General features: G+C 40.2%; 2 protein-coding genes across 3 annotated transcripts in view; both read left to right on the top strand.

The window, feature by feature from the left end:
• Positions 1-7,793: 7,793 nt before the first annotated feature.
• LOC110533906 (ladderlectin-like) lies at positions 7,794-15,707 on the top strand. Its single transcript, XM_036934765.2, has 6 exons — positions 7,794-7,976; positions 8,801-8,888; positions 9,218-9,351; positions 9,523-9,657; positions 15,177-15,288; positions 15,447-15,707. Exons 1-6 carry the CDS (start codon positions 7,974-7,976, stop codon positions 15,515-15,517), a joined length of 543 nt encoding a protein of 180 aa, XP_036790660.2. The 5' UTR covers positions 7,794-7,973; the 3' UTR covers positions 15,518-15,707.
• A 6,252-nt stretch (positions 15,708-21,959) lies between these two features.
• The window catches only part of LOC110499841 (cytoskeleton-associated protein 5-A), a 39,867-nt gene continuing 33,862 nt past the window's right edge, over positions 21,960-27,964 (top strand). For both annotated transcript variants that reach the window (XM_036959106.2, XM_021576906.3), the window contains exons 1-11: positions 21,960-22,329; positions 23,736-23,832; positions 24,389-24,582; positions 25,282-25,488; positions 25,625-25,796; positions 26,049-26,181; positions 26,644-26,744; positions 26,892-27,005; positions 27,129-27,233; positions 27,340-27,429; positions 27,842-27,964. The exon at positions 27,842-27,964 is cut by the window's right edge and continues 42 nt beyond it. In XM_036959106.2, the coding sequence (XP_036815001.2) occupies positions 23,776-23,832; positions 24,389-24,582; positions 25,282-25,488; positions 25,625-25,796; positions 26,049-26,181; positions 26,644-26,744; positions 26,892-27,005; positions 27,129-27,233; positions 27,340-27,429; positions 27,842-27,964 (1,296 nt within the window). In that variant the 5' untranslated portion in view covers positions 21,960-22,329; positions 23,736-23,775. The remainder of the gene's footprint in view (positions 22,330-23,735; positions 23,833-24,388; positions 24,583-25,281; positions 25,489-25,624; positions 25,797-26,048; positions 26,182-26,643; positions 26,745-26,891; positions 27,006-27,128; positions 27,234-27,339; positions 27,430-27,841) is intronic.

Raw genomic sequence — 27,964 nt, 5'->3', positions numbered from 1 at the left:
TACATTTGGTGACTTCTATAAATCTCTTTATACTTCTCAATACAGTTTACTAGCAGTGGTGTAAAGCACTTAAGTAAAAAATACTTTAAAGTACTACTTAAGTAGTTTTTTTGGGGAACTACCTTCATTTATTATTAATATTTTTGATTACTTTTACTTCACTACATTCCTAAAGAAAGAAAATAATGTACTTTTTACTCCACACATTTTCCCTGACACCCAAAAGTACTCCTAACATTGTGAATGCTTAGCAGGACAGGAAAATTGTCTAATTCACACACTTCTCAAGAGAACATCCTTGGTTATTCCTTACTGCCTCTGATCTAGCGGACTCATCAAACACGTTTTGTTTGTAAATTATGTCTGAGTGAATGTTGGACCGTGCCCCTGGCTATCTGTAAATACATTTAAAAAAAATAGCAGGCTACTTTGCTTAATATAAGGAATTTGAAATTAATTATACTTTTACTTTTGATACTTAAGTATTTTTAAAACCAAATAGTTTTAGAATTTTACTCAAGTAGTATTTTACTGGGTGACTTTTACTTGAGTCATTTTCTATTAAGGCATCTTTACTTTTACTCAAGTATGACAATTTGGCACTTTTTCTACCACTATATAATAGAGCAACTGACAACATCACAAAATATCTGAATAAGATCACTTTACCCACTATATCAGATGAGCATAGAACTACGTTAAATGCCCTCCTTACTTCTGAAAAGGTTTGGGAAGCTATTAAGTCAATGCCCTCCGGAAAAGCACCTGATCTAGATAGCTACTCGATAAAGTTTTGTAAGAAGTTTTGGCCTGAGATATGACCTATCCTTATACCTGCTCTTAATGATATGTTTGAAAGAGACCTCATACCAGAGTTCTGGCAAACTGCCTATATTAGCTTGTTACTGAAAAAATAAAAATGTCCATTAGAGTGCTCTTTGTTTAGACCAATTAGTTTGTCGTAGTTGATGTTAAGACACTTGCTTGCAGATGGGAAGTCCTGCTATTGAGATCCGACTCGTTTTGCCAAATCCAGATTTGGAATGGACAATGTGAGACACATTTTGAAAATCATAAACCATCTTGGGATGAAGAAAGACCTCTTACTCATTGTCTCTGTAGATGCCGAAAAGGTGAATCTGGGTGATCATTTTATTAATTTTGTAAAATTACTGTAGTCCGCTCCATCAGCAGCAGTTAACACAAATGGTCGCCAATCATTAATATTTTCTATTGGTAGGGGTTGTCGCCAAGGCAGTCCTTTGTTGCCTGGACTGTCCTCATTGGTCATAAAACCAATGGCTGGGGCAAAAAGGTGCATCAATGGTATCAGGGGCATTTCTGTGGGAGATCAAGAACATAGAGGCGCATGCACATACCGATAGGACGCATGGGGTGTGAGTAGCACCGGTTAGTACAGACAAAACAGTGGTTTAAATGTAGAAACCAGACAACAAAGTTTATATTAAGACTCTAAAATGAATAAATCAACATATCCCCAAGCAACTGGGAGAGAGTGAACAGTCAGTTATGTACAACTGCGAGCCAATCAGTTGGCAAAGCGACACGGCGACATGAATCCAACATGCCAAGCTAAAATGCCCTCAATGGAAATAAAAAACTGCTACAATCTGTGGTTAAAAGTTGATTTGATTAAAAAGAAAGTAGAGGCTATCGTGTCAAACACGCACAAACAAGGCATGCGCATAAACAAACAAGAAAATAAAATTAGCCTTATGGAACAAAGTTGCAAACTTAAGAAAATGAATTGGACCAGCAAGAAAGAGAATGAGATGAAACAACGTGAAAATATTGTCTTCACCCGAAGACGAGGAAAAGGGAGACCTTTCCAGCTATGTGGTCAAACTGATATCCGAATAACTTGACGTGGGTATATCACCAGAAGATCTAAAATGATGCCATAAGATCGGAGTGAAACTGAAGAACACTAAATACCTTTGTAATTGTAATCTTCAAACTGTGGAACTATCAGACCAAAATTAACGTTCTGGAGGCACAAGGGACAAAGGAAATCAAAATCCACTGCCAGTCCATTCGATTCGTCCAGGACACGTCTGCTATGCATTAGAAAAAAACGCAAGGAAAAGATTCCAATCAGACACTGGAGGAGAAAGGGATCAATCTCAGCTGCGCTTCCCTGCTGTGCTGTGGGCATGGAAGGGAACACAAAGGATGAATTCACAAGCACCTATGAAGCCCTAATCAAGCTGCAAGAAACCTTTCCATTTAAAGAAGGAAAGCCCCCTGTACTGAGGAGATGACGTAGAGGAAGAAATCAATGAGCACACTAGGCTACATACAGTGATGATTAAGACCAGCTATCATCAGTTGAAACAATATTCTTTACCCCTTCCCCCCCAAAAAAATCTATACTATACGTTCCTCAAGTAACTATTCTTCTATATGAATTAATGATAAAATTAGCCAATAACACCGGGCTATATGAATACAGAAAATACTAAAGAGGGAAATATAGCATATCTCTCAATAACTGTGTGTAGATGTGTGTCTGTGCATATGAATGGGTGTTTGAGCGATGGTGAATCTGAATATGTGTAGGAGGGTGGGAGAGAATGGATGTGTGGATGCATAGGGTAATGTTGTGTATGAATGAATGAGAATGGATGAGTAAGTTGATGGATGGTCAGTTGTAAGTGTGTCTCAGAGGAAGGGAGGGTGAGAAAAGATGAGAGGTTTGGACAAGCTTGGCTTGGGTGGGGTAAAGAGAGGATTAAAACTGGGAAGGGGGGACAAGTTTGGCTTGGGATAGAGGGAAGGAAGGATTTATCTATACTTCAATGTACTTTAATGTATCTTTGTAACCTGCAAACCTGCTGTAAAATGAATGAGTTCTAGACAGTTTAGGAGGGGATGTTGAGTCATTATTGTTCCTTGTTTGCAATTATAGCTAAGATTCAATGGTGGTTATTGGTGAGAGTGGAAATGGGTTCTATCTGAGAGATTGGGACGGGGTGGCTGGGAGGGCATCAGACACTTCTTTGAAGTACTTAAATCCAAAATGGTTCTCCAGTAGATTATAAACTTTGATTTGATTTGAGGTAGGTCTGCCATCTTTGGAGCTTCAGGTTTGGGCCGCCATCTTTGGCATTTCAAACAGGTGTGCTGAAACTTCCAGATGTCCAGTAACTGCAATGCAGTTCTGCCAGAACCCTCTCTGGGCTGGAATGGATGAGAGTGGATTATGTGGATCCAAGACGATGGGGTGCATATCATCCATCTCTAGGTGCTCTGCTCTTCGCAGTCTACCGCCAACTCTAAGGAGTACTGCATCCTTATCAAACTCAGGAAACAAGGGACCCAGATGATTGTTAGAAGGTATAGACCGGTTTGACATGACGGCCTTCACCTCTTCAGGAAACGATTCCAGTTGAGCTTGCTTCAGGAGAAGGTTCTCTGCAGCTATGCAGTCTGCTGTTTCACTAGGTGAACTGGATAGTAGATCGGCCTCCCTGTGTAGGTATTTAGTTCTTGGCTTCTTGAGGTCTTTCCATGTATCACACTTGCTGATACCTGGGAGTTGAGATATTTTGGCATTTTAAGTTGAAATTCAACATTTTAACACTGTAATGGAGTATCCTTATTCTGAATTATGTCTGTTAGTGTGAAAGAGGACAATTAATAGTCCATTTGTAATTTAGTTATGGTTTATTGATCAAATTGTGAAATGTATCAATGAGTAAAACGGACTCCTTGCAAGTCTGATAATTATGCCAGGCATGACGCTCTCTAGATAAGGTACTCTGTTTATTTTAGACAAGCCTTCTCCACAGAAAAGTTGATATTTCAATTAGATCCTTTAGATCATTATAATTCAATAATATAATAATTCCAATAAATGTTTACCCAGTGGCATCCTGAGGCATTGACAGATCACAAGAGAAGAAAAACAACTCTCAATACACACAGTCACTAATCACTAACCTTCATTCTACCACCTGTGAGTATATCAGAGGGTTGGGTACCGTGGCAAAAAAAATACACATTTCTGTTGCATAACATAAATAAATACATAAATAAACATCTATTTGAGTGGTCTTTTATTTTGAAAACTCCTTATGAAAACCCACAGTTAACTGCTAAAATGAAGGAAACACTTCAGTAAATGAGGGATACAAAGTATATTGAAACCAGGTGCTTCCACACAGGTGTGGTTCCTAAGTTAATTTAGTAATTAACATCCCATCATGCTTAGGCTCATGTATAAAAATTCCCAGTTGCCCATTATTTTGACTACCATGGCTAGAAGAGATATCAGTGACTATGAAAGAAGGGTCTGAAAGGAGCATAGTGGGTTTAAAGGGTGTTTGTGTGAATCTCAGTCCCCAGATCTTAACCAAATTGAGCTCTTATGGGAGATTCTAGAGCGGGTCATGAGACAGCGTTTTCCACCCCCATCAACAAAACACCAAATTATGGAATTTCTTGTGGAAGAATTGTGTTGCATCCCTCCAATAGAGTTCTAGAAACATGTAGAATCTACACCAAGGCGTATTGAAACAGTTTTGGCGGTTCATGGTGGCTCAACGCCCTATTGAGACGCTTTAAGTGGTTGTTTCATTGATTTTGGTAGTTACCTGTAAATGTGTGATGAAAGTGTTATGAAGGGGAAGGGCGAACATAGTCAGTTGCACAACTGAATGCATTCTACCGAAATGTCTCTTCTGCATTTAACCCAACCCTTCTGGTTTAATCAGGTGTTATTGATGCCTAATGTATCCCCCCCTTTAAATGAAGTGTTACCCATTGTTTAAAAAAAACAAAAAACGTTTAAGTTATTGATTCTATTTACATTGCCGAAAATGTGTCATCAAAGTAATTTCCTCAATGGGTTACGTCAGGGTTGAGCATGTCGGAGAACTCGGGAACAGAGATGGTTCACTCATTCTGCATTCAAACAAACAGGTAAAGGTTGATCTGGTGAATTTGGCCATCAGTTGGCCAGGCAATAACGGGACGGGGGCCTCAGTAAAAAAATGGGACAGTGTGTTACAAATGCCGGGGTTGATTTCTGGCCGAGGGCAAAAGGGCAGGTGCTCAGCCATCCCTAGACGTCTAGATGTGCACATGTCTGCTTTTAAACAACATTCTTCCCATTGCTGTAAGAAAGTATTTTGGCATATAAAGTTAAAATTCAATATTTTAACACTAACAGAGTATCCTTATTCTGAATTATGTCTGTTAGTGTTACAGAAGACCCTTAATAGTCAATTTATCATTAAGTTCCTTTGATTTCAGTTTATTAATCATATTATGAAATGAATCAAATGTACAATGAGTAAAACTGTGTAACGGTTTTCTGTATGAGAAGGAGAGTCAGACCAAAATGCGGCGTGTCTATTGCAATCCATGTTTAATGAATTAACACACTAAACACAAACACTACCAAAACAATAAACTTAACAAAACCCGAAACAGCCTATACTTGTGTATCCTAACACAGAACAATGACATCAGGACACTAAGGACAATCACCCACGACAAACTCAAAGAATATGGCTGCCTAAATATGGTTCCCAATCAGAGACAACGATAAACACCTGCCTCTGATTGAGAACCACTTCAGACAGCCATAGACTTAGCTAGAACACCCCACTAGCTACAATCCCCATACATACACACCACATACAAAAACCCATGCCACACCCTGGCCTGACCAAATAAATAAAGATAAACACAAAATACTTTGACCAGGGTGTGACAAACTGGCTGCTTGCAAGCGTGATAATTATGCCAGGCAGGACTTGCTTTAGGTCAAGTACTCTGTTTACTTCAGACACGCCTTCTCCCGGATATCATCACAGAAAAGTTATTTATTCAATAAGATAATTCACTTAATAATAATTCCAGGGAATGTTTACCCAGTGGCATCCTGAGGCATTGACAGAATACAAACAATTCTCAATACACACAGTCACTACGCCAGGGTTTAACATGTACTTGCAGGAATAAAGGTACTGCATTGTACTTAAAGGGGTACAAACCCTTGTCACTGTAGTGTATCGTTTACCAAACTAGGGGTCTTGACCCCATGTGGGGTTGCCGAATTGAACATGGGGTCGTGAGATAAACTTGCTCTTGGTTTATAGAACCTGGGTCAGTAAACGGTAGCCGCTAGATGTGTGTGTAATAAACCAAGCTGTTTCTGTTTTCTTCCTACAAATGGGGTCTTATCTTTTGAATGGTTTAAGTGGATAATATTATCACCGCATCACTGAAAGATAAGACTCTCAGGAACACATATATGTGTTTTCTGTTCCCCTCTTCAATGCCCACAAGAACAGAATGGACAAGACAAGGCACTAAATCAGACTGGAGGGAGAATGTTATTTTCTACACCAAAAATCATACAAATCATTGCCTGATGATCTTCTGACCTGCCCAATACCTTTCTGATGTATTTCAGTCACTTCAAACCAACCGTCCTTCAGATTAAATTACAGTCAAAAGTACTGTCAGACTGATTTGTAATAGACTGTCATATCAACGCCTCAGTTAATATTGGTTGTTGATTACATCGCTTTTTTTACATGTTGAAGTCGCACATCTTTTTTGTATCAAATGGGGTTGCGGGCCAAAAAAGACTTGGGAACCCCTACTGTAGCTGTCCCCTATAAGGTACGTTCATTGTACCATTATTTATAGTTGAATATTTGTACCCTATAAGGCCCTACAAGGTCTATAGTACCATTAGTTATTGGTGAATATTTGTACCCTTGCAGGTTTGTCAAACCAGCACCTTAATCATTACCCCAAGAGGCCTGTATTAGTGATGGGTTGTTTGCGAATGAACTGCTCCTTTTGTATATATATTTTGGTGAATGTCAGGAACTGAATCGAATGGATGAAAGAGATGTTCATTTGGCTCCCTGATTTGCATACCTCTACTATTGCTTTTTGAGCCGCAAACAACGATTCTCTGCAGTTCAGTTCAGAATCATTCTCTGAAGATGTTGAATTCTCACCACAGAAACAATCAATATTGGGGAGAGTGCTTCATTCTGGGCCACGCTCATTTTTGCAGTGCGTAAAAAACATTTCACGACTTTCAAACATTCAAAGTAGGCTACTTTTTTAAACTTTACATCGGAGATTTGCAATTTTTTCATGATTCTCTGTCAGTTTTTAAACATTTTGAGCAAAGAGCCATGTGGGAGCCAAATGAACAGCTCTTTTACGCGAATGGAGCTAAATTATACGGCTCACCGAGAATCCTTTTTGCTCAGCACTTTAATGTCAAATGCTATTATGTAAGCCTTTTTAAAGACTTCAGAACAGTTAGCAGACATGCTCACACTTTAATTAACATATCCATAGATAACTTAAACTGGTACAACACTTCCTTTTGCGGGTTGCCAAAAATAACTAACTGAAAGCCACGGCCCCACTTGGCCAAACCGCCAATGATTCTACCTTCACATAAAACATAATAGGTACAAACATGTACCATAATACTAGATTATTTGCACATGTACCCTAAAAGATACCGAACCTCTAAAGGTACATTATGTGTAATTTGACATTTTTATACCTCAGGGAACAATACTGTACCCTAACCGTACCCATTTTCTGAGAGTGTAGGAAAACTTGTGGTACAGAGAGGGTTCTTATTCTGCATTCAAACAAACAGGTCAAGGATCATCTGGTGAATTTGGCCATCGTCTGTGGTGGTTCTTGTTAAAAGGCCAGGAGGGCTGATCACCATGCAGTGGCCTTAAGGCCTTAAGTCGGCATGTGACACGTTTTCCTTCACAGCTGTTTCAGGGAAGCAAACAGAGTTAATACAAACCAACCCTCCTCCACTCTTGAAGAAGGTGTCTCTGAAAAACCTATTTAAAGGAGAGGAGGGATAGGTAGAATTTAGGACACAGAGAGAACCCAGTGAAGTTATTTGAAGATCTCTGAAGAAGTGAAGCTACAACTGAAGATTTCAGATGGTGAGATTTCAACAGTTATTAATTTAAAACTGCACCTGTCTGCATTCCAATTGGTACCCTAATCCCTATGTAGTGTGCTACTTTTGAACAGGGCCCATAGGGCCTACAGTATGTGTTCCTGGTCAAAGTAGTGCACTATATAGGGAGTAGGGTGCCATTTGGAAAGCAAATGGTACCCTAAAAGGTTGGGAGCCTCCTGAATTCAAGAGCATAGACTTCTCCTTATCATTGAAGTAAATAGTCAATCTCAGACAAGGTATGGGAAGCATCCAAATGGCATCCTATTCCCTATTTAGTGCACTGTGGGCTATGGTCAAAAGGAGTGCACTACAAAGGGAATATGGTGCCATTTAGGAAGCATACATATTCCTGTGTGCTAGGCTATTCTCTTGTATGTGGTTGAAGGAATGATACCTGGTATTCCTTAGCATAGCGTTTCCCAAACTCGTTCCAAAATGTGCACCGCAGGACCGAGTTGGGGAAATGTTGCCTAAGGAGTTCCATACACACCCAACACAGTTTTTCCATTACCTCTCCTCCAGTTCCCCCAGTTCCATTTATTGGATTTATTCCAGTACAAGCACAGCTGATAAATGGTCAACTAATCACCAAGCCCTTCATTAATTGAATCTGATGTGATAGCAGTGGAATACATCAGCTAAGTGGAATGGCTGGGAGTAATCGAGGAGAGGCTAGGGAAACTGCATTCACCTACTCTGAAGTACTCACTGAATTTGTCTTAACGGCTTCTCTCTCTCACTGTATTTGTCTGTCTCTCTGTCTGTCTGTGTGACGCTCTCTCGCTCACTCTCTCTCTCTCTCAGAAGACTATATCAATGGCGATGTTGACCATCCTTCTGCTTCTCAGCGCTGCCATTGTTCTGGGCGAGGCCTTTGATCCACGTGCCTCAAGTAAGAGGGAATCCATTTTACACTTTACATTATGTATTCATTAATTCTGTATTTTTTATGTTTTAGCAGAGGTGTGTGTGTGTGTGTGTGTGTGTGTGTGTGTGTGTGTGTGTGTGTGTGTGTGTGTGTGTGTGTGTGTGTGTGTGTGTGTGTGTGTGTGTGTGTGTGTGTGTGTGTGTGTGTGTGTGTGTGCGTGTGTGTGACTGACTGACCTTCAAGTAATGTTGAATAGTTATTTATTATGCAAGGTGATTTGTAGATCAGTCAGTATCCTCTCACCTTTAAAGTCAACTGCAATGTGGAACGTGCACTGTGTCTCCTCCTTACAGAGGCTGGGGTGGAGGAGGACCAGCAGGAGGCAGGAGCAGCAGAGAGTGATTATCCATGCCCAAGAGGTTGGACCAAATACGAATCACATTGCTTTATGTTTGTCAACACTGCAATGACATGGCCCCAAGCTGAGGTATATCATTCTTACCCACTACTGTGAATTAAAGTAGAAGTTCAATTGAAATCAACTTGCTTATTTGTTTTGACGTTATTGTGAGTCCAGAAGACAAATTCTCACAGACTGGCCTACTGACTAATGCCTACATTATGAAATGTCTTTGTCCTTGTCCGCCACTTTCTCTAGCGCTACTGTCTGTCCCATCAAGCAAACCTGGCCTCTGTGCACAACTGTGGGGACAACTATAATTTACAGCAATTGGTGTTGAAAAACACCGGCCAACATCAAACTATCTGGATTGGAGGAGTTGATGCTGTTCAGGTAGAGTATACTCACAGATGAATAGGATATTTGCTCATCAATATCTCAAGGGTCACTTGTGAAGTCAGATCTAGGTTTGAACGATCTTATAGATGTACTCCCCCCAAAAATGCCCACTTCAGTATTCACTGGCACACTATTATTATAATAATAATAACAATGACGAAAGTAACAATAATACAAAACTCAGTAAAGTATTTATGGTTGTGAAATAGTAGTATTAGGGGAAGTGATGGCAGTAGTAATAGTAGTAGTAGTAATAGTAGTAGTGGTGGTAGGGGTAGTGATGGCAGTAGCAAGGGTAGAGGTAGTAATAGTTGCGGTAGGGGTAGTGACGGCAGTAGTAATAGTAGTAATGGTAGTAGTAGTGGTAGTGACGACAGTAGTAATAGTAGTAGTAGTAGTAATAGTGGTAGTGGTAAGGGTAGTGACAGCAGTAGTAAGAGTATATATAATATGTATATATAATTTGATATACAGAAGAATATACATAACTGTCATGATTTAAATTATCTTGTTTGATATAGTACATTTTATTGTATATTAATTGTAAACTACAAGCTATTTGTAAACAATTAAATGCTGTACACAATGCATGCAACTCTTTCAAACAAGGACGTTTCTAAGTGACCTCAAACTTTTGAACGGTAGTGTATATACAGTAAATGTTGAAGGACAGTATCTTATCTAATTCCTAGTTATTCAGTAGTAATAGTAGTAGTAGTGGTAGGTAGTGACGGCAGTAGTAGTGGTAGTAGTAGTAATAATAGTGGTAGTAGTAGTAATAGTAGTAGTAATAGTAGTGGTAGTAGTAGTAATAGTAGTAGTAGTAGTAGTAATGGTAGTAGTAGTAATAGTAGTAGTAGTGGTAGGGGTAGTGACGGCAATAGTAGTGGTAGTAGTAGTAATAGTAGTAGTAGTAGTAAAGATAGTGGTAGTAATAGTAATAGTAGTGGTAGTGGTAGTAATAGTAGTAGTAGTGGTAGCAGTAGTAATAGTAGTAGTAGTGGTAGGTAGTGACGGCAGTAGTAATAGTAGTAGAAGTAGTAATAGTAGTGGTAGTGGTAGGGATAGTGACGGCAGTAGTAGTAGTAATAGTAGTAATAGTAGTAGTGGTAGGTAGTGACGGCAGTAGTAATAGTAGTAGTAGTAATAGTAGTGGTAGTGGTAGGGATAGTGACGGCAGTAGTAGTAGTAATAGTAGTAATAGTAGTAGTGGTAGGTAGTGCCGGCAGTAGTAATAGTAGTAGTAGTAATAGTAGTGTTAGTGGTAGGGATAGTGACGGCAGTAGTAGTAGTAATAGTAGTAATAGTAGTAGTGGTAGGTAGTGACGGCAGTAGTAATAGTAGTAGTAGTAATAGTAGTGGTAGTGGTAGGGATAGTGACGGCAGTAGTAGTAGTAATAGTAGTAATAGTAGTAGTGGTAGGTAGTGACGGCAGTAGTAATAGTAGTAGTAGTAATAGTAGTGGTAGTGGTAGGGATAGTGACGGCAGTAGTAGTAGTAATAGTAGTAATAGTAGTAGTGGTAGGTAGTGACGGCAGTAGTAATAGTAGTAGTAGTAATAGTAGTGGTAGTGGTAGGGATAGTGACGGCAGTAGTAGTAGTAATAGTAGTAATAGTAGTAGTGGTAGGTAGTGACGGCAGTAGTAATGGTAGTAGTAGTAATAGTAGTGGTAGTGGTAGGGGTAGTGACGGCAGTAGTAGTGGTGGTAGTAGTAATAGTAGTGGTAGTGGTAGGGATAGTGACGGCAGTAGTAGTAGTAATAGTAGTAATAGTAGTAGTGGTAGGCGTAGTGACGGCAGTAGTAGTGGTAGTAGTAGTAATAGTAGTAGTAGTGGTAGGGGTAGTGACAGCAGTAGTAATGGTAGTAATAGTAGTAGTAGTGGTAGGGGTAGTGACAGCAGTAGTAATGGTAGTAATAGTAGTGGTAGTGGTAGGGGTAGTGACGGCAGTAGTAATGGTAGTAGTAGTAGTAGTAGTAATAGTAGTGGTAGTGGTAGGGATAGTGACGGCAGTAGTAATGGTAGTAGTAGTAGTAGTAGTGGTAGGGGTAGTGACAGCAGTAGTAATGGTAGTAATAGTAGTGGTAGTGGTAGGGGTAGTGACGGCAGTAGTAATGGTAGTAGTAGTAGTAGTAGTAGTAATAGTAGTGGTAGTGGTAGGGATAGTGACAGCAGTAGTAATGGTAGTAGTAGTAGTAGTAGTAGTGGTAGGGGTAGTGACGGCAGTAGTAATGGTAGTAGTAATAGTAGTAGTAGTAATAGTAGTGGTAGTGGTAGGGATAGTGACAGCAGTAGTAATGGTAGTAGTAGTAGTAGTAGTAGTGGTAGGGGTAGTGACAGCAGTAGTAATGGTAGTAATAGTAGTGGTAGTGGTGGGGTAGTGACGGCAGTAGTAGTGGTAGTAGTAGTAATAGTAGTAGTAGTGGTAGGGGTAGTGACAGCAGTAGTAATGGTAGTAATAGTAGTGGTAGTGGTAGGGGTAGTGACGGCAGTAGTAATGGTAGTAGTAGTAATAGTAGTGGTAGTAGTAGTAATAGTAGTAGTAGTGGTAGGGGTAGTGACAGCAGTAGTAATGGTAGTAATAGTAGTGGTAGTGGTAGGGGTAGTGACGGCAGTAGTAATGGTAGTAATAGTAGTGGTAGTGGTAGGGGTAGTGACGGCAGTAGTAATGGTAGTAGTAGTAATAGTAGTGGTAGTAGTAGTAATAGTAGTGGTAGTGGTAGGGGTAGTGACGGCAGTAGTAATGGTAGTAGTAGTAATAGTAGTGGTAGTGGTAGGGATAGTGACAGCAGTAGTAATGGTAGTAGTAGTAGTAGTAGTGGTGGGGTAGTGACGGCAGTAGTAGTGGTAGTAGTAGTAATAGTAGTGGTAGTGGTAGGGGTAGTGACAGCAGTAGTAGTGGTAGTAGTAGTAATAGTAGTAGTAGTGGTAGGGGTAGTGACAGCAGTAGTAATGGTAGTAATAGTAGTAGTAGTGGTAGGGGTAGTGACGGCAGTAGTAGTGGTAGTAGTAGTAATAGTAGTAGTAGTGGTAGGGGTAGTGACAGCAGTAGTAATGGTAGTAATAGTAGTAGTAGTGGTAGGGGTAGTGACGGCAGTAGTAATGGTAGTAGTAGTAATAGTGGTGGTAGTGGTAGGGATAGTGACAGCAGTAGTAATGGTAGTAGTAGTAGTAGTAGTGGTGGGGTAGTGACGGCAGTAGTAATGGTAGTAGTAGTAATAGTAGTGGTAGTAGTAGTAATAGTAGTGGTAGTGGTAGGGGTAGTGACGGCAGTAGTAGTGGTGGTAGTAGTAATAGTAGTAGTGGTAGGTAGTGACAGCAGTAGTAATGGTAGTAGTAGTAATAGTAGTGGTAGTGGTAGGGATAGTGACAGCAGTAGTAATGGTAGTAGTAGTAGTAGTAGTGGTGGGGTAGTGACGGCAGTAGTAATAGTAGTAATAGTAATAGTAGTAGTAGTGGTAGGGATAGTGACGGCAGTAGTAGTGGTAGTAGTAGTAATAGTAGTAGTAGTGGTAGGGATAGTGACAGCAGTAGTAATGGTAGTAGTAGTAGTAGTAGTGGTGGGGTAGTGACGGCAGTAGTAATAGTAGTAATAGTAGTAGTAGTGGTAGGGGTAGTGACGGCAGTAGTAGTGGTAGTAGTAGTAATAGTAGTAGTAGTGGTAGGGGTAGTGACAGCAGTAGTAATGGTAGTAATAGTAGTAGTAGTGGTAGTGGTAGGGGTAGTGACAGCAGTAGTAGTGGTAGTAGTAGTAATAGTAGTAGTAGTGGTAGGGGTAGTGACGGCAGTAGTAATGGTAGTAGTAGTAATAGTAGTGGTAGTGGTAGTAATAGTAATAGTAGTGGTAGCAGTAGTAATAGTAGTAGTAGTGGTAGGGATAGTGACGGCAGTAGTAATGGTAGTAGTAGTAATAGTAGTAGTAGTGGTAGGGGTAGTGACAGCAGTAGTAATGGTAGTAATAGTAGTGGTAGTGGTAGGGGTAGTGACGGCAGTAGTAATGGTAGTAGTAGTAATAGTAGTGGTAGTGGTAGGGATAGTGACAGCAGTAGTAATGGTAGTAGTAGTAGTAGTAGTGGTGGGGTAGTGACGGCAGTAGTAATGGTAGTAGTAGTAATAGTAGTAGTAGTGGTAGGGGTAGTGACAGCAGTAGTAGTGGTAGTAGTAGTAATAGTAGTAGTGGTGGGGTAGTGACGGCAGTAGTAATGGTAGTAATAGTAATAATAGTGGTAGTAGTAGTAATAGTAGTAGTAATAGTAGTGGTAGTAGTAGTGGTAGGTAGTGACGGCAGTAGTAGTAGTAATAGTAGTAATAGTAGTGGTAGTGGTAGGGGTAGTGACAGCAGTAGTAGTGGTAGTAGTAGTAATAGTAGTAGTAGTGGTAGGGGTAGTGACAGCAGTAGTAATGGTAGTAATAGTAGTGGTAGTGGTAGGGGTAGTGACGGCAGTAGTAATGGTAGTAGTAGTAGTAGTAGTAGTAATAGTAGTGGTAGTGGTAGGGATAGTGACAGCAGTAGTAATGGTAGTAGTAGTAGTAGTAGTGGTAGGGGTAGTGACAGCAGTAGTAATGGTAGTAATAGTAGTGGTAGTGGTAGGGGTAGTGACGGCAGTAGTAGTGGTAGTAGTAGTAATAGTAGTAGTAGTGGTAGGGGTAGTGACAGCAGTAGTAATGGTAGTAATAGTAGTAGTAGTGGTAGGGGTAGTGACGGCAGTAGTAGTGGTAGTAGTAGTAATAGTAGTGGTAGTGACGGCAGTAGTAGTGGTAGTAGTAGTAATAGTAGTGGTAGTGGTAGGGATAGTGACAGCAGTAGTAATGGTAGTAGTAGTAGTAGTAGTGGTAGTAGTAGTAGTAGTAGTAAAGGTAGTAGTAGTAATAGTAGTGGTAGTAGTAGTAATAGTAGTAGTAGTGGTAGTAGTAGTAGTAGTAGTAAAGGTAGTAGTAGTAATAGTAGTGGTAGTAGTAGTAGTAGTAGTAAAGGTAGTAGTAGTAGTAGTAGTGGTAGTAGTAGTAATAGTAGTAGTAGTAGTAAATGTAGTAGTAGTAATAGTAGTGGTAGTGGTAGGGATAGTGACAGCAGTAGTAATGGTAGTAGTAGTAGTAGTAGTGGTGGGGTAGTGACGGCAGTAGTAATAGTAGTAGTAGTAATAGTAGTAGTAGTGGTACATAGTGTAGTTAACATGGGCTAGCATCCCTGTGGAACGTTATCGACACCTTGTAGAGTAATGCCCTGACGAATTGAGGCTGATCAGAGGCCAAAAGGGGGCGCAACTCAATATTAGGAAGGTATAAGTATCAACACGTTTTTTTCAAGCAACAGTACCAGTGCCAGTCTATACATTTTAAAGTTGTTTTGTGTTGGTAGCTTTTGCAGTTTGGCACTACAGGTGGTGCAGGAAAGAAAATAAGTATGTTTCAGCAAGCACACTTACTACAATAATACCAATAATAATCATACAAATATTTATTATGATAATATGGGATTTCTTTGAACCTGAGACCTTACTTCTTCCCCACAGAACAAACATTGGTTCTGGAGTGACGGCTCCAAATTTGATTACGAGAACTGGGAGCAAGGAGAGCCCAATTGTTATGGTGGCAGGGAGCACTGTCTTCAAATGAACTATGGAGGTACAGTTAGCCCACTATCATTCACTGATCCATTCATCAAATGTAACTTTTAAGTTGTACATTTAACAAAGAAATCTGGCACACATAGACAATGATATTGTTGTGTCTATATCTGAGTTGATTTAAGAGTTCATTTCTGTTCCGTGTTTGCCCTGAAGGTGACAAAAAGTGGAACGATTTAAACTGTGAAGAGAAATTGCCCTTGGTGTGCGCACTGAAAACCTGTTAAATCAAGCAAAACATCAACTCAACTGAAAAATAAACGTTTTTCCATAGTGTCAGCATCCTAACTGAACACACAAGTCAAATACTATTAAAATGATTTGTTTCTGTAAAATTAACATTTTAGTTACTTGTTGTGCATAAATGTTGAGTAATGATTCTGTGGTTTGTTGTCAATAAAACTGGTGTACACATTATTTTCTCTCATGAGTCATTATTAACCATGAATGATACTGCCATAATTGTCAAATCCCTTGAAAGGTTTCCAAAAGGTACAGTCTAAGATCTGGGAGTCTGGTCAATGGTCATTTCAATTATTGATTCTTGAAGAATATAATTCATAAATTCTTCTCTTTTAAGACCACAAATTTGCATTACTCCACAAACAACATGAACGTAAACAAACAGTGTATGTACCTTTAAAAATAAGTTCCAAACTATCATGTGGATGTCACAGACTGTCAGAGCACTGTCTATGCATTTGATAGATGTTATATTTCCCTACCACATCCCTTCCCTGTATAAAAAGTAGTGGTTCAGCCATTTTGTTTTTTGTCGAATCCCAGAATGTAGCTTTACACTTCCAAACTCTCACTGGGTATAGGCATGTGTGAGTACAATATGTGCTTGTTATAGCCACATGTATTAGTCTTGTATGGTGTGGTACTCCCAGTGAGACAGGGCCATGCAGCTTTGGTGCCACAGGTTGTCAAAGTGAAAAAAGGGCAAACCACAACCAAAAATAAATACATCAAACTTAATTAACTGCTCCTGTAGAAAAATTCTTTATTTTTAACATTGGCCAACATTTTCTGCAAAAAAACACTTAATCATCACACATTGCAGGCTAAGCAAGCTAGTTTCACAGATGAAAGCGAGTTTGTTAAAAGTATAATTTACTCGAACCACTACTGGGGTGGGCTATGTCAGCTGATCATGGTGAATGTAGGCTAGATCAATAAGCTAGTGAACTAGGCTAAGCCACAGGCAACAGGGAAAACCCAGACATTTCCGTTTAGAACGTCTTCACACCACCATTATGAAGCATCCGTTTAGAACGTCTTCACACCACCATTATGAAGCATCCGTTCAGAACGTCTTCACACCACCATTATGAAGCATCCGTTCAGAACGTCTTCACACCACCATTATGAAGCATCCGTTTAGAACGTCTTCACACCACCATTATGAAGCATCCGTTCAGAACGTCTTCACACCACCATTATGAAGCATCCGTTCAGAACGTCTTCACACCACCATTATGAAGCATCCGTTCAGAACGTCTTCACACCACCATTATGAAGCATCCGTTTAGAACGTCTTCACACCACCATTATGAAGCATCCGTTTAGAACGTCTTCACACCACCATTATGAAGCATCCGTTTAGAACTTCTTCACACCACCATTATGAAGCATCCGTTTAGAACGTCTTCACACCACCATTATGAAGCATCCGTTTAGAACGTCTTCACACCACCATTATGAAGCATCCGTTTAGAACGTCTTCACACCACCATTATGAAGCATCCGTTTAGAACGTCTTCACACCACCATTATGACAAAGGATGTAAAAGGAATAATAGCACCATCTTTCGGCCCGTTGGGCACTTATCAACGGAGATGGTAGAGTTGAAACGATCAGGATTCATTTTCATGCTAATTGCAGGGTCTGTAATTCTAAGGTTAAATATAGATATTTTAATGTATTTACTACTTAAATTTTACAGCTGACATTGCATTTTCATGTTAATGTGGTGAGTTAGCCTTGGAAGGTTCGCATAGGAAACAGCACCGGAGGTTTTGGGTTTCATTAATTAAACCCCTATGGAACATTGGTATTGTAAGGTTGAATTAGAGGGTGATGCTTATGAAATGTATTCACTGATTTAGTAAGTGAAGTTATGGAGATTGTACTGCTATTAGAGAGACAGTGAGAGGCTGTTAAAGCAGCAAAGGTGGGACCAACTCCATATTAATGCCCATGATTTTGGAATGAGATGTGCAGGTGTTCACATACTTTTCATCATGTAGTGTATCTGTGACCAACAGATGCATATCTGTATTCCCAGGCATGTGAAATCCACAGATTAGGTCCTAATGAATTTATTTAAATTGACTGATTTCCTTATAGGAACTGTAACTCAGCAACATCTTTGAAATTGTTGCATGTTTGTTCAGAATATAAATGAATGGGTGCAATTAACAAAACCGTTCCAACAGGATTCTGATAGAGGTGATTACAAAATCCTATAGAATTGCTAGAATCCTATAGGGTCCAACAGTATTACTTTTTATTTCCAATAGGAAAAAAATGGGTCTAATAGGATTCCAATAGGATTCTGATACAGGTGACACAAAATTGTATAGGACTGCGAGAATCCTACAGGATCCAATATGAAACTTTTTAATTTCAATCAAATCAAATCAAATGTTATTTGTCACATGCGCCAAATACAACTTACTGTTAAATGCTTACTTACAAGCACTTAACCAATAGGAAAAAGTAGTCCCATAGGATTTCAATAGGATTCTGATTGAGGTGTTGCAAAATCCTATAGGATTGTGAGAATCCTGTGGGATTCTATTTGAAAAATCACAAATGCTATAGGATTTTTTGACTAAGGATAGGCCAACATTGCTGTTCTCCAGAATGAACGAGTAGTACGTTCCACCTAGCCACCACATTCAGCAGCGTTTTTTGGGAATCACACAACCCATCACCTGCACTTTAGGAGTGGAAGCCTTTTCTGTTAGTTGAAGTTGTTTGGGATGGCTGTGTGGATTCCGTCTATTACTCTGTTCGTATTTGGGAACCCGTTGATGGAAAAGAAACCCCTCTTGAATTTAACCTGTTGTACGATGGTATATGGAAATTGAATGTTACAGTTCATCTTACTGATGATTGCACCCAAAACATTGGCTTATTGAGGGATGTGAGATGGTGATCGCCAAGCTCCCACTGAAAAGTACCCGTTTCCAAAAACCTTATGGTGGATAGCACTTTGATGTGCAGCGGCAAGTGTTTGCTTTCCTAAAGTAGATCTTAAATCCTCGCAAAGATCCTACGTGATTGGTTTTTGGAAACTACAGTATATCTGATGAGCCAATCTGTATTTTCTGCAAAAAAGTCCCACCTGTCTCTAAAAACACACTCTCTGCAGAATGCAGCCTGTGCTAAATCTTCCAACAGGGCAAGATCAGCCATCTCTCATTCTAATTTTCCCATTATATTAGTATTTTATAGTATTTCAACAATGGTTTCACTTTCACACATGCCTCTAATTGAACACATTACTGTACTTTATGTGGATTATCTGAGGACGTGGAAACCGGCCAGTATATTTTACAATAGTTATCTTTTGTTTATTTTTAGTCCCATCCAGCTCCACTTAACCCCTCCAATCTATCTGTCACGTTCGTTGTACTGAGGAGACCTAGGCGCAGCGTGATATGTTACTTTTAATAAAGACTGACACTACACAAACGTGCCGCTATAACATAAACGTGTATACACAGGCAACTAGACATAAACAATAACCCACGAAATACCCAGAAGAAGATGGCTGCCTAAATATGGTTCCCAATCAGAGACAACGATAAACAGCTGCCTCTAATTGAGAACCAATCTAGGCAACCATAGACCTACATAAACACCTAGATGGTAAACAAACCCATAAACCTACAAAACCACTAGACAGTACAAAAACACATACATCACCCATGTCACACCCTGACCTAACCAAAACAATAAAGAAAACAAAAAATACTAAGGTCAGGGCGTGACACTATCCCTGAACACCATCCATATATTTTTCAACTGTGGTGTGTTGTTTCACTAATGTTCTGAACCTTTCTATTTACATCGATTCTACATATTGTACTTTTTTTTTTTTAATTGCTGAGAGTATTATTATAATATTGATCGATTGACTATGACTTTTTAAATCACCCAGCAGTGATCTTTGCAGAAAGGGACATAACTTGGCCGGGTGTCTGGGGGTCCTCCCATTTTTTGGGGGCATCTAAAGCACATTTCCTACATTTCTACACAATCTAATATGACCCTTGGCCCTTCTAGCCTTCTCTATTTAGAACAACAAAAATGCCAGCAAAAATACCAGCAAAAATGCCCACAGTCATCAAGCTAGGTAAGAGATGATTAAATATGTTGAAGTGATTGATAAGAATGAACTTGATCCATGATCATTCAATAATCAATATTGTGTTGGACCTTTAACCAATAGCCTGACAAATGAACAACTCTTACAAATAAAGTACAAGGACATCCTCTATATCAAATTTCAGGAAGACAACCCAGCCAACCCAAGCTGCCTACACACCCGACCCCCACCAGTCTAGTCATTAACTTAACTCTCTCCCCAACACAACTGCCTTCCCATCTTTTTTTATGTCTCAAGGGAAAGGTTTGGAAAACAAAAGTTTAATGAAAACACACATAACACACAGAAACAGTACACCTTCCATATAATTTATACCATAAGCCTATTAGTACTGTAGAGCTCTTTTTACTTGCACACAATATAGCTGGGTCTCCCTGTCCTGCCCCTAGGGGTCCACTGCCCTGCAGAACCTCAACCCAACGCACCCCACTCAGCTTTAGGATCTTAGTGAAACAATTATTATTGGTTTAAGGTGTGTTAGGCCAAGGCCAGAGTGACAACAGTACAGCAGAGCCCCAGGGACAGGACTGATCAACCCAGCAGCTAGGGATTGCCTAAATAGGTATCTCTCCTGACGTGGGCATTTTTTCAATACAGTCTCCTTTTGTCTTACAGTGTTCCATATAAGGCATCCAGACCTTGTGAAAGTTGCACAGTTTACCCTTAATCTTAAAACAAATCTAGTGATACTGTACATAACTTGACATTTCTTCCATACATTGTGGAAGGATAACCAACCTTCCAGTTAATGGCAATGCCTTTATTAGCCATTATACATTCTAGGTTACACAGTTTCTTCTGATAACAATCTCCAGTATCAACATTTTCAAGCAAACAAAAACAGGGAGAAGGGAGAATATGAAGACACGCTGAGATAAAAGAACATACTCTTTGCCAGAATTCAACCAGCCTTCACAAGATTACAACATATGCAAATATGTTCTCTTTTACACCTCCAGCAGAATAATACCATTTCGGAGTGCATGATATTCAGTTGCATTGGCATATACAGCGGTGTGTTCTCTGGATGGTCTTAAACTGTCTTAATTTATGTCTAAGATGATATGAACACGACTGGGCAGTCTAACATATCTGTATCCATTCATCATCATCAATAGCGTCTCCCAGGTCTTCCTCACATTTTTGTTTTATATGTTTTGTGTCATCGGGAAAAGCCTCTATCAACTCTTGATACAGTTTTGAAATCAACTTTAGAGGTTTGTCAGACTGCCTTAAAATAGCATCTGGCTTGTCCAGTGTTTGCAGGACAGAGAGAATAAAGTGTTGTATCTGCAACAATTCACCTCACCTCTGTCACAGACCGGTCTTCCCTGGCTATTTTTGTCATCCCACAGATTCTTTTGAAGCCATCTTTGTTCTGCTTTGTATGCGTTAGCCTACTTTTTGTATGCGTTAGCCTACTTTTTGTATGCGTTAGCCTACTATTTGTATGCGTTAGCCTACTTTTTGTGGTCTCATTGAAATAGAGTAGGCTGCCTACATAGGCCGGAGAATCACGTGGCAGTTAACTTGAATATGAAATTAACTTAAATATGATTAGACTCTAGTGTACTACTAATATTGCCACAGGGTGTGGTGCTGGCGGAAGCAAGATGAAGCAATTGGTCCCGCGCAGACCTCTACTGTGCATCATGACAGTGAAGCCTGTAATGTTATAGCTGTTTATTACTGTGTCAGTGTGAAAAGTAGGGAATTAGCTTGGGAAACTGACAGATCAACAACATTACATTGACGTACTGACTAATACAACTCACAAGTAGAAAGAAACAAAGAAATAATTAAATATTATAATTAATATTTCTCTCCATTGTCTGAGCATCCAGAACTTGATGGGTATGCTGTTTCCAGGAGTCCATCCATCCATTTGGTTCCTGCTGTTCTGACAACTACATGCATGTGTGCATTCCTTGTCTTTAGAAATTATACAATGAGGCAAAATCAGAACATGGAGGCAAGAAAAGCCATAGTCCTCTCAGTATTATCATAGATGTGCCAACATGCAAGTACACAAACTGAAATGTGCATGTACAAGCTTACAGCATACTGTTACAGTATACCATATAAATAGTTTATGTCTATGCTGTATACATCAGTCAATTAGTGAAATATATGCACTGTAGGCAGAGATCAAGGCCAGGGCAAGCAGCAGAAGGCAGACAAGGCAGAGAAAGGAAAGGACAGGGGTGGACTGAAGACAATAGAGAGAGCACCAAGCTCACCTCGGGGCAGACAGTGGTATTAGTTTGAGGACTGATTCATTAACCCTCAAGCACTGGGGATGAAATAGAATAGACCATGATCATGCTGTCTGTCTGTACCTTTACAGTTTCAGGGCTCACATTATGTTAATGCATTTGCCTTGTGCTATATGCAGATATGCAATTTGCTCTATGAGCAGGAATTGGCATCAGAATACTTGTGATTGAATGTTGCCATGTTTAACTGGCAATGACGTAGGGTGACTGCTTGAGGCGGTGCCCCTCTCTGTGGAGCTCCCTCTGACTCTCCGCCCTTGGAGGCGTTTCAAATATCGCAGAGAGTAATGATCAAATATCGTCTCTATCTATATAACGTTAGCTAGCTAACGTTATTTTGCCTACCAGAAAGACCCCCAGGTAACCAAAAGGCCTTTATTCATTGTTTTGCGTGTTAGCTATTACATACTGAGAGGCGAGCCCGCGTTTTCCATCAGACTTCGACATTATTGTTCTGCGATTTCTGGGCCCTGTGGTGCGCGGATGGATTAGCTTTGTGGCAGACAATACCGAGTCTTATTATGTGCATATGCCAGCTTAATACAATGTCATCATGCCTTATATTTTACTCCACGTTATACTGGTTGGTGAGAAAGTATCGTTGTAAATAGTCCAGATGGTTGGTTGGGTTTTGGGCGTGTTGACAGGCGCATCTAGCTAAGTTGCTAGCTACTGTTGCTAACCATTATTAGCTAGCTTCAGTTGATGTTGTCAGCTGACGTTTGCTAGAACAGTCTTAGTTAGCTAACTAACGATGCTAAGCTATCTGTGCATTGATGCTTAACTGTGCTCCTTGATTCTGAAGTATATATATATAGATGTATATAGATCGTTATTTGTTACCCGAACATAGCTAGACTAGATGCGGGCGAGGTTTTGTCAGGAATGTTTATCATTAGCCTAACGTTAGTTAACCTATTGAGATTGTGTTGAAGATGGAGCCTTTTCCAACATGCCATGCATGTGTTTATTGTATTATCATTGAACACACTATGTTTGGCATTACTTTGCTAACTAGTTCAATCGATGTTTGCTAGTGTCGCAGACTCGCAGTTAACTAATGTAGCTAACTTAACTAGTTAGTGAGTGTAGCTAAGCCATCTAACCGTACCCAGCCAAAATATTGAACTCACCCCAGCCAGCCAGTCTGCCATATCATAGCTTGCCAGACTCTGTTGCCATGTTTTTTGGCAAATCTTTACATATCGCTCAGCTATTTGCAAATAAAACCATATATGTTATGTTTGCAAGTAACTAATTTGGCTAGCTAACGTTAGTTAGATAACTAACGTTAGATTACTAACATATTGTTGACGAAATATGCACTTCATGTGTTAAAGCTGTTTACCCCAAACTGCATGGATCAATATGAAATCTGACAAGGCAGCCTCTCTCCTGAGAATGCATTAGTGGAGAATCGCATGGTTTGTCCTTTCAAATAGAGCTGTAGCACAGCCATTTTAACCACAACTAGCGCGGTATTGTAATGGCTACGTTTTGTCTTTAGATCTCTTCTCAGACATTGCGTTAGGCAAGCTAATGGTTCTACTGAATTATGTCTGCACTTTGTACACAAGTGCTATTGGTGTAGGCCAGAGTATCATACTGATGCTTTCATGAATACATTGCATCATGTTTTCTAATTTCACATTGGTATGATAACTATGGAAATGACTGCACTATTGACATACCAGCACTCATTCCTACTTAAAATAGATGTCACATAAAAAATGGTGACTCACTTTGTTTTCATATTTCCATTACAGTTGAATTTGTAAGGCCTAAGGCAAACACACAGAGGTCATCATGGGTGACGACAGTGAGTGGATGAAGTTGCCCATCGACCAGAAGTGTGAACACAAGGTGATTACCCCTTCACACACACACACACACACTATAAAACAAACCTGACTTTCCTCAGTGTTGAATCCTTGCTGGATGCGTTTCAGCAGCTGTGGTTTTGTTTCATAAAATGGTATCCAATAGCACACTCAGTATTCTTATTGTAAAATCATTTATAGAGCAGCTTTTATTGAACATGTTTTTTTTCCCCACAAAACATCTAATCTAATTTAGACTGGATTTCCAGCAGCATAGAGCTAGTCTGGAGAAGACTTATTGGCTTGTTCCAAAAGGATAACTTAAAACCCAGTAACGCTAATGATTTACAGTTTCTAATCCCTCTTCAGAGTTTCTCTCAATTGATCGAAACCCCTTACTGACTGCTTCAATCACAATGGATTGATTATATGCTAGCCCAATCAACAGCCTAGAAGGCCCATTTTAAATTTGTTTCTCTACCCTGCCATTCCAACTAGAATCTGGATCACATCACCCTATCCCTTAGTTATAAACTCGAAATGACCTTGACTCCCTCTCCTCACAATGCTCACTATTCTCCTGCTTCATCCCAACCAAGGTATGGAAGGCCAGACTAAATGGCTATGAAGAAGCCCTGAAGCTCTTCCAGCGTATAGAGGACGAGAAGAGCCCAGAATGGGGCAAATACCTGGGCCTGCTTAAGAAGTTTGTGACAGACTCAAATGCTGTGGCCCAGCTCAAGGGTCTCGAGGCAGCACTTGCTTATGTTGAGAATGCTCATTTGGCTGGCAAGTAAGTATTAAACATTCATCTGTCATCTGACTACACAGACTGTAATGTGTAAAAATGAGTAATACCTAACTTGTTTTCAGTCTTTAGGCTACTTGAATATCTCCTGATGTAAACACTGTTTAAAGAATTAATTAATAGGCCTAACGTATAACCTGGGTCTACAGGTTAGGTGATTTCATAGAATTATAATACATGACTCATCGTAATTATTTGGGTGAATATAACAACAGTCTCCCAGTGAAAGCTTTCTGTGTTATAGGTACTGCTCTCTGTGTGAATATGGGCTTGTTGTGGAAAGCTCCAGTAAGCTGCAACACAGTCAGGAGAAATGTGATGCCTGTCTGATATTTATTTATGGCTAGTCAGTCTGACATCATAGCCGTCTATTGTGTGCAGCCTATTGGGCAAGGATTACACTATTGAATGACTGGTAGATACTGAGTTTAGCTAAAAGGTGGTATTTCCAGATGACCTCTTACACCCCCTGGACAGCTTCTGGTTATGAACAACATGGTATTATATTATACAAAAACAATCACTTGCATTCTACAATGGTATCTAATATCAAATATTGTTTCCACAAACCCTTGTTATATGATGTACACTCCACAGTATGTATCCCACCTTTTACATAATTTCAACGGCTTGTATTTGAATGGTTGGCTAAGTATTCTTCTCTGTATTGTGCTTGTGTTCCAGAACATCAGGAGAGGTGGTGTCGGGAGTGGTCAGTAAAGTGTTTAACCAGCCTAAAGCCAGGGCCAAAGAGCTGGGCTCCGACATCTGCCTTATGTACATAGAGATCGAGAGGGCTGAGGTGGTTCAGGACGAGCTCATCAAAGGCCTCGATAACAAAAACCCTAAGATTGTTGTCACCTGTATTGAAACTTTAAGGAAGGCACTTAGGTGAGTTGTTCAATTTCTTAGTTTTCCTAGAGATTTCTCCAACCAATTAATTCTCTTTTTTTACCATTGCTATTTTCATTACATACATAGGCCTAAATTCTGAAATGTGACATTATTTATTTTATTTTATTTCCAGTGAATTTGGCTCCAAGATTATTACCCTGAAGCCAGTGGTGAAAGTTTTGCCCAAACAGTTTGAGTCAAGAGAAAAGGCAGTCCGAGATGAGGCCAAACTACTCTCAGTAGAGATCTATAAATGGATCCGGGATGCTCTGCGACCTCCTCTCCAGGGCATCAACTCTGTTCAGGTGTGATGACACTTTTGAACACTTTCATACACATCCTCTCTGCCTTCTCAAAACGTATAGGAGAATAAGTTCTGAGGGGGGGGACGTTGGACCTTCTCCAATAATAGGATTATAGCATGGAATTGTGGAAAGACAAATTGAGATGCAGCCAGAGTTTCCGTATGCTCATGTGCAGTATGGGTCTCCCTAAATGCCGGATCAACCGATGAATGGGATGTCTAACAGTTGGGTATCTTCCTCTTTCTTCCACAGTTGAAAGAGCTGGAAGAGGAGTGGGTGAAACTGCCAACAACGGCCCCTAAACAGAGTCGCTTCCTCCGCTCCCAGCAGGCCCTCAAGGCCAAGTTTGAACAGCAGCAGGCGGCTGGAGGAGACGAGGCAGACGGTAGGCTTTCTCATAAATAGTTTTGATGTTCGCATTTAAGCTTTTTATTCCCCCCCCCCCTTTTCCTAGCCTGGGTGGCAGTGTGTTTGTGCTATCTTGCCCACTCTTTATGGAAATGTTGGCTAGATGGCACAGTCAGATCTGTGACTAGGCTGCTTTTTACCCCCTGCAGCTTAATTCCATTTGTGGAACAATTGTTCTTCATCAATGGCGTTTGAGAGTGAATTTGTGCAATGCTTTATATCTTTGTGAAAGTGAACTTTAAATGCCCAGGTGTTGTTGACAGATAAGAAGATTGACGTATGATGGAAACTGGTCTTGAGAAAGGCCTTTGTGCTGAAGCGTCGACATCAAACCGTCTCCAATATATCCCCTCGTCTTTTTTTCTTCCTCACTACTCTTACTAATGAGATGGGTCTAGGACTACAATATCAGATGGTCTCAGTCTGTAAACTCTTTCAGGAGATGACGATGACGAACCTGCACCTCAAGTTGATCCTTATGAGCTGCTGGAACCAGTGGAGATCCTCTCAAAACTACCTAAAGACTTCTATGACAAAATTGTAAGTTTGGGCCCCTGTGTTTTAGGAAAGGCCCTATTGGATCTTTGGATGTGATGTAATGCTGAATGTGTCTAAATTATTTTATATAATGAGTTTCACTGCAATTTTGTTTCTTGTAACAACTAACTGATTTTTATCTGACCATAGGAGGCCAAAAAATGGCAGGAGAGGAAAGAGGCCTTAGAAGCATTGGAGACCTTGGCTAAAAACCCTAAATTGGAGAACGGTGACTATGGGGACTTGGTCAGAGCACTAAAAAAGGTACAGTAACATGCATATCTGCTTAATGGAGTTGCCAGGGATCCTGGGAAATGGAATGTGTCTCAAGGAAGTAGGTCGGTCGACAATGAAAAATCTACTGAACAACTCTGTCTTGTTTTCCAGGTTATTGGGAAAGATGCAAATGTTATGTTGGTGACCTTGGCAGCCAAATGTTTGGCTGGACTAGCTGCTGGGCTCCGGAAGAAGTTTGGAACATATGCAGGACATGTAAGTTAACTAGCTAGCTATCCTCATGGCAGAGGGAACGTCTCTTTATACATCTTGATTTCTGACTAAACATAAGTACTTATATGTTATGCGCAATGTTTTCAAGGTGGTGCCAACAATTTTAGAAAAGTTTAAAGAGAAGAAACCTCAAGTGGTCCAGGCCTTGCAAGAGGCTATTGATGCAGTCTTCCTTACTGTGAGTATACTGTTTCATCCAGTGTAGATGCGTATAGATTGCATTTGGATTACTGTTAGTGTTATTTGGGTTGTTAATTCGATTAGTTCCTCAATTTCTTGATTAACCTGGAAGCCAGCCGCACCAATGTGTCGGAGGAAACACTGTACAACTGACGACCGTGTCAGTGCATGCTCTCGGCCCGCCACATGAGTCTCTAGAGCGCAATGGGATATCCCGGCCAGCCAAACCCTTCCCTAACCCTGACGATGCTGGGCCAATTATACGCAGCCTCATGGGTCTCCCGGCTGCGACACAGCTCGGGATTGAAGCCAAATCTGTAGTGACTCCACTAGCACTGCCTTAGATTGCTGCGCCACTCGGGAGGCCCTCAATGTCTTGTTTTTGACACAATGCTATCCATGTTTTTCAGACAACTCTCCAGAATATCAGTGAGGATGTATTGGGGGTGATGGACAATAAGAACCCTTCCATCAAACAACAGGCCTCTCTGTTCCTGGCCAGAAGCTTCCGCCACTGTACCCAAGCCACATTG

Source organism: Oncorhynchus mykiss, chromosome 2 (genome assembly GCF_057628025.1).
Source record: "Oncorhynchus mykiss isolate SJ-2025 chromosome 2, ASM5762802v1, whole genome shotgun sequence".
Classification (NCBI taxonomy): Eukaryota; Metazoa; Chordata; class Actinopteri; order Salmoniformes; family Salmonidae; genus Oncorhynchus; species Oncorhynchus mykiss.
Note: the sequence above shows the minus strand (reverse complement) of the source record. Positions and strands in the feature narration are given on the sequence as shown.

Bases quoted from the DNA above. Each gene is read 5' to 3' on its own strand.
- LOC110533906 (XM_036934765.2), top strand. The intron at 8,889-9,217 runs GTAAGAGGGAAT...TCCTCCTTACAG, and splicing joins CTTTGATCCACGTGCCTCAA to AGGCTGGGGTGGAGGAGGAC. The intron at 9,658-15,176 runs GTAGAGTATACT...TCTTCCCCACAG, and splicing joins GAGGAGTTGATGCTGTTCAG to AACAAACATTGGTTCTGGAG.